Source organism: Thamnophis sirtalis, unplaced genomic scaffold (assembly GCF_051295495.1).
Source record: "Thamnophis sirtalis isolate CommonGarterSnake01/CBP01778 unplaced genomic scaffold, rThaSir2_p1.2 scaffold_4, whole genome shotgun sequence".
Taxonomy (NCBI): Eukaryota; Metazoa; Chordata; class Lepidosauria; order Squamata; family Natricidae; genus Thamnophis; species Thamnophis sirtalis.
In genome coordinates this window covers 130,175,243-130,183,900 of record NW_028261384.1, presented here as the reverse complement: position 1 = coordinate 130,183,900, position 8,658 = coordinate 130,175,243, and the positions used below count along the sequence as shown (strand labels likewise).

General features: G+C 36.8%; 1 protein-coding gene across 1 annotated transcript in view; it reads left to right on the top strand.

The window, feature by feature from the left end:
• LOC148046576 (vomeronasal type-2 receptor 26-like) overlaps nucleotides 1-4,143 on the top strand; it is a 4,912-nt gene extending 769 nt beyond the window's left edge. The window contains exons 2-3 of the mRNA XM_087712060.1: nucleotides 2,639-2,765; nucleotides 3,117-4,143. Of these exons, the coding sequence (XP_087568186.1) occupies nucleotides 2,639-2,765; nucleotides 3,117-4,012 (1,023 nt within the window). The 3' untranslated portion in view covers nucleotides 4,013-4,143. The remainder of the gene's footprint in view (nucleotides 1-2,638; nucleotides 2,766-3,116) is intronic.
• The last annotated feature ends 4,515 nt before the right edge of the window (nucleotides 4,144-8,658 follow it).

Here is an 8,658-nt window from a genome sequence, read left to right as displayed (position 1 = left end):
TTACTTGGAACACTAATAGTCTCATTTAACAACAGAAAGTTTGGGCTCAATTGTGGTTGTAAGTCGAGGACTATGCTGTCCATCTCTAGGTGGCTTGCAATTGTAGAAACAGCATAAAACTATCTTAGTACATAGGATTTGTTTCTAACTGCATTAGTACTTTAGAGCTGTATATACAGTACTTTAAAATAAACACATTTGTATTAAAATAGAATGATTTCTTTAAAAAAAGGCATACATAAAGTTTATGATTTCCACATTTTAGAATTAACTTTTTAATAACTTCCTTGGTCGATGAAAAAGTTGGAACTTCCAAAAATGTTCCAATTAAATTCTTTGATTAGAAAAAATACAATATTCAGATTTATAGATAGCTGGAAACCTCTGACAGCACTTCAGAAGAAAGAAAATGCAGTTATGATTGTAGTTTCAATGATTCGAAAAAAGGATAATCCTAGTGTAAGAGAAATCTTATTACTAATTCTTGTACTGCTGAAAAAAATAAATTGGGAGATTTGTTTTTTCTAATTTTTAATCAAAGTTTTGCACTCTTACTTTTCCCCACTTTCATTCTTATTATTCTGTATTAGTTTGTTCGTTTCTAATTTCCATTTAATGCTTTGTTTGCAAAAAGCACCAAAATGAAATATGGATTTTTTGCTGGAGATCCCAGAGGTGCTTTTTCAAGAGGAAACTGGACTTATTTTTCCTTGAAGACATTTTGTTTCTTATCCAAGGAGATTCTTCAGCTCTGACAGGATATTGGGGAATGGAAGGATTTATATTCCTTGAAGACAGGCAGGACACTTTGCTTAGTCTTTCTAAATACCTAACTAATTATGCTAATCCAAGTACAGTAATACTGTTCCATACAATCAATAATTTTAATGGCTTTCTTTGAATAATTGAAATAACCTTTATATATATATAACAAGGTTATTTCAATTATTCAAAGAAAGCCATTAAAATTATTGATTGTATGGAACAGTATTACTGCATATATATATATATATATATATATATAGATAGATAGATAGATAGATAGATAGAGAGAGAGAGAGAGAGAGAGAGAGAGAGAGAGAGAGAGAGAGAGAGAGAGAGAGAGAGAGAGAGAGAGAGAGAGAGAGAGAGAGTGTCACAACCCCTGGTAAGCCCCAATTATGGGAGGAAGCTAATTGCTTCCATCATCTGTCAATCGGCTCGTCACAAGAGTCCATCATGACAGAAACCCAATATTTTTTTACTGTTGCCTTTGTTATATTTGTGTTTTATTTGTGCTGATAAATAAATAAAGGGAGACTAGTATAGATCTATTTCAAGCTATTTAGCTCTCATCAGCTAGCCATACCCTTACTGGGATTCGATTATATACCTTCTTCCGTGGCTTCAGCTGATAAGGAGGAGACCTGTGGCATAAGGGCTAAGACGTTTGCCTAAGATGCAATACAGCACAGGTTCGAATCCCAGTAAGGGTATGGCTAGCTGATGAGAGCTAAATAGCTTGAAATAGATCTATACTAGTCTCCCTTTATTTATTTATCAGCACAAATAAAACACACACACACACACACACACACACACAAATATAACATATATATATATATATATATATATATATATATATATATATATATATATATATATATATATATATATATATATATATATATATATATATATATATTTGTTATATTTATGCTGATAAATAAATAAAGGGAGACTAGTATAGATCTATTTCAAGCTATTTAGCTCTCATCAGCTAGCCACACCCTTGTTGGGAATCGAACCTGTGCTCTATTGCCTCTCAGGCAGATGTGTTAACCATTGAGCTACAGAGCTCGACTCCTTATCAGCCAGCCAGGGTGAGAGGTATATATTTAAAGTCACAACCCCTGGTATGCCCAAATATGGGAGGAAGGTCACACTTCCACTCTGTCTTCGGCTCGTCACAAGAGACCATCCAGACAGAAACCCAATATTTTTTACTGTTGCCTTTTTGTTACATTTGTTATATTTATGCTGATAAATAAATAAAGGGAGACTAGTATAGATCTATTTCAAGCTATCCTTATCAGCCAGCCAGGCAACAGTAATATATATAATATGATTCAAAAACAAAAAAATTCTGCTGATATTTCTATCTTTCAATCTCTCTTTCTCAATCCAATCCAATCCAATCAGATTTATCTATTATTTCATCATGTAATCATAATGTAGCAGTATTTCAAGTAAGATACAAAACTCATTTAAGAAGAAGATGCATGTTTCCCCCCCCCAAAAAAAATATAAATTAAAAACTAATCAGTGTGAGAAGGAATATAGTTATTTGATTTGACTTGACATGAATAAAAAAATGGGACTGAATAGGTAGAGATATAGAGAATTAAAGATTTTTCTATATTGCCTCAAACTGATCTTTAGAATATAATTATTGGGAATGATCAATCGATTAATGTAATAGGTATGAAATAAGAAGCAGTTGAACATTCACTAATGAATTACCACAAGAAAGTGAAAAGGAAATTGCAACACCAATATTTGGATTATATATGAAAAGTTTGCATATGTATAATTGATGAAAAAAGTAATCCTCCAACAATACATTATTTTTGTGAATTCTGGTTTTATTTATGAGCAGACATTACCTCTTTCCATTTGTAACAAGAAGTGTCCTCTTGGCCATAGCAAAATGAAAGTCGAAGGAAAATTATCCTGCTGCTATGACTGTAAAATATGTCCAAAAGGGAAAATAGCTGATCAATTGGGTAAGTAAAGAATTGTATTAAATTTATCAATGATACAATAAATATAAATGGGAGTTTATTTTTAATAAATATTTTATTAATATTATGGTGATTGAAAATATTGAGCTTGACATCATATTGAAACATTTGATATTTTCTTCAAACTTCAGTGAGTTATTTGGTGATAAAAACCAATTAGTTCATTCTAACTTGGAGCATCCGTAGATTGAATTATTCGATCTCATGTTTTCTTGAAAAATTAAAGAGTTTTTCCAGAGACCTTTGCCTTTACTTTTTTGAAATTTTACATTGGTGATTAGAATTGAAGTTGCCTCAAAACAATGACATTTCCATGAATGGTTTCTCTTTCAGACTTAGATGACTGTTTCCCATGTCCAGAGGATCAATATCCAAACCAGGATAAGGATAGTTGCCTCCCAAAAAGTATAATTTACTTAACTTATCAAGAACCTTTGGGGATTTCTTTGGCAGTGATTGCAGTCTCCTTTTCTTTCATCTCAGCTGCAGTGCTTGGGATATTCATGAAATATCAGGACACACCTATTGTTAAAGCCAATAATAGGAACCTCACGTATAGCCTTCTTGTTGCTCTCCTGCTCTCTTTCCTTTGCAGTTTGCTCTTCATTGGGAAACCTGACCAAGTGAAATGTCTCTTGAGACAAACTGCTTTTGGCATCATCTTCTCTGTAGCTCTTTCTTGTATATTGGGGAAAACAATCATAGTGGTCCTTGCTTTCATGGCCACCAAGCCCGGATCCAAAATGAGAAAATGGGTGGGGAAAAGGCTGGCTATTCCTATTGTCCTATCTTGCTCCCTGACACAATTCTGCATTTGTGTGGTGTGGCTCATAATTTCTGCTCCCTTCCCAGATTCTGACATGCATTCCCTGGCTGACAAAATTGTTCTACAATGTAATGAAGGTTCCACCACAATGTTTTATGCTGTCCTTGGCTTTTTGGGTTTCTTGACTGCTGTCAGTTTCACTGTGGCCTTCCTAGCTAGGAATTTGCCTGACAGCTTTAATGAAGCCAAATTTATCACCTTCAGCATGTTGGTCTTTTGCAGTGTCTGGGTGTCATTTGTTCCCACCTATTTGAGTACCAAGGGAAAATACATGGTGGCTGTGGAGATCTTCTCCATTTTGGCTTCTGCAGCTGGATTACTTCTCTGCATATTTTCCCCCAAATGCTATATCATTCTGCTGAGACCTAATCTGAATAAGAAGGAGCAACTAATGAAAAAATGAAGCTTTTAATACCATACCCTTTGAAGAAATCAAATTAGTTGCTTTCAAGATATATAACTTTTTCTCCAATTTGAGGTTTGGCATTTTCCCTTCCGTTGCTACATCAAAAGGATGAGATGTTTGCAAAAGATGGCAAGATAACTGCTTTTGAGTTTCCCTGATAAATTACTCTTATTCGTAATGACGACTACTCCACCTTTGCCTTCTAATTTAATTATGATGTCACTGTTATTTCTATGCCTTGGATGACATCTAATTCTGCCTATGGAGATAATGCATAAAGCAAGCATTGATTAAGCCTGATCCAGAAGGCAATAATAGTAAACATACAATTCATTTTTTCATTCATCTCAGGATGTTTAATAGTTTGCATTAAAATTTGCATCACTTTACATCTTCGAGTATCGCTCCTATTCTGGTGAATGTATACATGTAGAATTTTGGACAGTTTATTTGTTTTTATTGAAGGAGATGAGTTTTGCATTTTGGATTCATTGTCTACTCCTGGCAAAATCCTGATGTAATTGAGATTCCAGGGACAAGATGGCATAGACATTAATAATAGGCAGCCTATTAAGACAATTACAAGAATTGCATATTTAAAGGAAATAACAAAGAAATACAACTACAGATAAGTATGTGCAAAGGGAATCTTGGTAAACTGCAGGTAAATAGAGGGAAAAGACTTTTACAGGTGATATTCCTCAGGAAAGGGAAGGCTGGGCATAAGAAGAAAAAGATTCAGATCAAGATTGTTTTCCTCAGTTTTGCTAGAAATAAGTTGATCCTTAAAATGTTTTTAAATTTTCAAGGTTTTTTTACCATTTACTTCACCCAAAATAAAGGTCAGTCCAAAAACCAAGGCATTCCTATTTTTCAACATGCCAATTTTGAAAGTTTTACAGAATGCAATAGTACGGCTATATATGTCATCATCTTCTGTGCTTCTCTAGAGAAGAAGAACATATGTCAACACAATGTCAGAATCCAACACTTGAAAAAATTCAAGAGACTTTTTAAAAATATTTATTTGTTGAGGTCTAATATTTATCTACTATCACCATGATCCACATTTGACACATCATTATGGCTCAAATAATTTTAAATTGCAGAAAGAAACATGAAAAATTCTTAAACATATATCCAAGAACCATTTCATATAGTAATCAGATAGTATTACATGAGGAAACCGTATCCCAACCTCAAAGTTCTATGGGAACAGCCAAGAATTCATGCCTTTCCTGAATCTCAAAAGGGTTAGGGCCATAAAATCTCCAGGTAATGCTGTTCCATACATGGAAGAAAACATTTGGAAAAGGCTACTCCTCAATCCTGACTCATGGCATTTCCTAAGAGAAGGTGCACACAGGAAGCAAATTGTTCCAGATCTCATAGGCAAGGCAGACATAATTAGAAAAAGGGGGTCCATAGTTGCCCTATTCTTCATCCTGCTTAGCTTGAATTGCAACCAGTGTAATAATCAATGTACTTCTATTATATAAATTAAAAACAAGAGATTGTTCAGCAATTCTATATTTTTGTATCCTTTTTTCTTCTCTTTCTATCCCTAATCCTACATGGACAATGATACCTTATTAAGGAGATGCAGCTATTCATGTAATTTTAATTCAATATTTGTATGCTTACAACACAATTCTCTCTCCCTCTCCCTCCCCCCCTCTCTCTCACACACACACAAACACACACACACACAATTTACACACACAATACACACATTTATTTGAAAGAAAACACAACAATCCTTCAGTCCTATAAAAATAGATACAAAGGGAAGGGACAATCCCTATGATATTATATGGCCCTTGGGTGTATTATGACATCCTTCAGCAAATATTGCAAACTTTGGTCAGTTTGATTTATGACATGGGGCTTTCAATATCCAGGAAATGTTCTTCTCCATAAACTTTCGTTTCTTGATTATCAGGACATGTAGATACGTTTTTTCCCCTTTTGATATCAGAATCACTGAAGTGCTTTCATGATGAAAAGATCAGCTGGTGATATCACCATTATCTGGGGGACACTCAGCTGGGTCTCCTTTCACAACCTCAATAGGTTTCCCACTAAAATGGCATTCATCTACCTATTCATGGTCACCCACTTTCAAACTGTTCTATTGGCAGCAGATGGAGCAAGTGATGAGAGCCCATGTGAACATGCAGCAGCAACCTGATCTTGAATGTGAGCCTGGACCCTAACCCTTTGAGACTCCATGCTCCATGTAGCTAGTAGAGATCTAGAGAATTAGATAAATGATGATAGGTCTGGAGATTTAGATTAGATTAGATTGCTGCTCTTTTTCTAAAACCTAAATACATCTTATCTCTTTGACTAATACAATCACTTCAACTTTTACTACCTTCTTTCAAGCTGTGTGCTTGAGTGATATAATGTCCATATTTTCAGAAACTGAAAAAGACTTGTGCTTATCACTTTCCTCTTGTAATGAGGTGAGTGCCGGGCTCTATACTGAAAACACATCAAAAAATTCAAGAGAAAGAAAAGGAAAGGAAAACAAGAAAAAAAGAAAACTATCAAAAGTTATTTTGATATTTGGATGTTCTCAAACATTCTCTTGATTGTCCCAGGATCTTGAAAAAAAGCAGAAGGGGCTATTGGAAAATGCTCACCTGCTCTTTGGGGAACCATATGTCCACCATAATAGGCTCAAGTCCCATCTCAGAGTTTCATTTCTGATGGACTCCATCTTCCATGTTCCAAGATGGTGTCCTTCTAGAGCATGAATAGTTGTTATAGTACTCCTTTTCAAAATAGATCCCATATTTATTTACTTTCTAGCTGATGACCCAGCGTTGCCCTAGTATTTATAGATGTCAAAACATTTATCTGACAAGGAGTGATTGAGAGGGGCCTTTCTTCTCCCTACTCCCATTCCCATCATCCCTGTCCTCTCCCTTCCCCCTTCCATGCACTCCCACCTTGTCTACAATCCTGGCACTTTGCCCCAAAGCGTTTGTCTGACAGGGAGCCATTGAGAGGGACCTTTCTTCCTCCTTCCCCCTTGCACGCCCTGTCTATGACCTTTGCACATCATAGTCCTACTGTGTGAGGGAGGCCTAGGCCTTAAAGGCCCACTGTGTGAGGGAGCATGGTCAATCAAAGGCCTTTATACTGGCCTAATCAGGTTCCCATCATTGGCCTACTGCTGTATGGCCTAATCAGGCTCCCTTTATAGGCCTACTTGGAAAGAGCCAAGGTGGCGCAGTGGTTAAATGCAGCACTGCAGGCTACTGCTAGATCAGCAGGTCAGCGGTTCAAATCTCACCGGCTCAGGGTTGACTCAGCCTTCCATCCTTCCGAGGTGGGTAAAATGAGGACCCAGATTGTTGGGGGCAATATGCTGACTCTCTGTAAACCGCTTAGAGAGGCCTGAAAGGCCTATGAAGCAGTATATAAGTCTACTGCTATTGCTATCTATTGCTACTGTTAGAGATAGGCCTAGGCCTTAAACCTTCTTACTTAAACATTGTATGAGGAAGAATGCTCAATCAAAGGCCTCTGTACTGGCCTAATCAGGTTCCCATTATCGGCCTACTGCTGTATGGCCTAATCAGGCTCCCTTCATAGGCCTACTGTTAGAGATAGGCTTAGGCCTTAAACCTTCTTATTTAAACACTGTGTGAGGAAGAATGCTCAATCAAAGGACTCTGTACTGGCCTAATCAGGTTCCCATTATCGGCCTACTGCTGTACGGCCTAATCAGGCTCCCTTCATAGGCCTACTGTTAGAGATAGGCCTAGGCCTTAAACCTTCTTACTTAAACATTGTGTGAGGAAGAATGCTCAATCAAAGGCCTCTGTACTGGCCTAATAAGGTTCTCTTTGCTTCGTAGGCATACTTGAAATCCTAGACCTGAGTTGGGGGTGAAGGATAATCCTGGGAACACAGGCCCAAGCTGTTTCCTGCGAGATAGGGCCACCGCAGTGAGGTGGGAGTAGGTGATCTGCTTACGCCATGGCCCACTCAATCAAAGGCTAAGGTGACCAGACGACCTGATTTCAGCATGACAATCACGCTTTATAACAATTTTTCCCGTGTCCCTCTGCATTTTAAAAAAGTTCCGATTTTTTTCTGGCTTCATGTTGAAAGCCCAGTGGGTTTGCTTAAGAAATCCTAACCGGAGCAAGAAATCCTAACCAGGGCAAGACAAAAGACACCCTGTCCAACTAACCTCTCTCTCTGTCTCAGTACTTTCATTGAAGATATTAAAACTTTAAAGCAAGAAAACACCCCGCCCCTTTTTTACTCACTTTTTAAAGAAAAAATGACCCATTACCATAGAGCTGCAGGAAACACATGGCTAGAGAGGGAAACAACTGTTACTTCCTGGATTTTCCAGAGGGGAGGGGCACGGAGTTTGGAGGTCTGCTCGTGTGGGAAAAAATGGTGCTCTTCTTTTTTCTTTGAAAACTATTTCCCTGGCATTATTTAACCATTTTAATTTGCTCAGTTCTTTGTATTAACATCTACATCATTCTGGATTGACTTGGAGTGTCTGCCTACTGGTAAGTGGGGTTTTTTCTTTTCTTTTTTAATGTATTTTAAAATAATATTTTATTTATTGTGCATAGGATTTATTAAAAAAGTTTTATTCTGTGTGGATT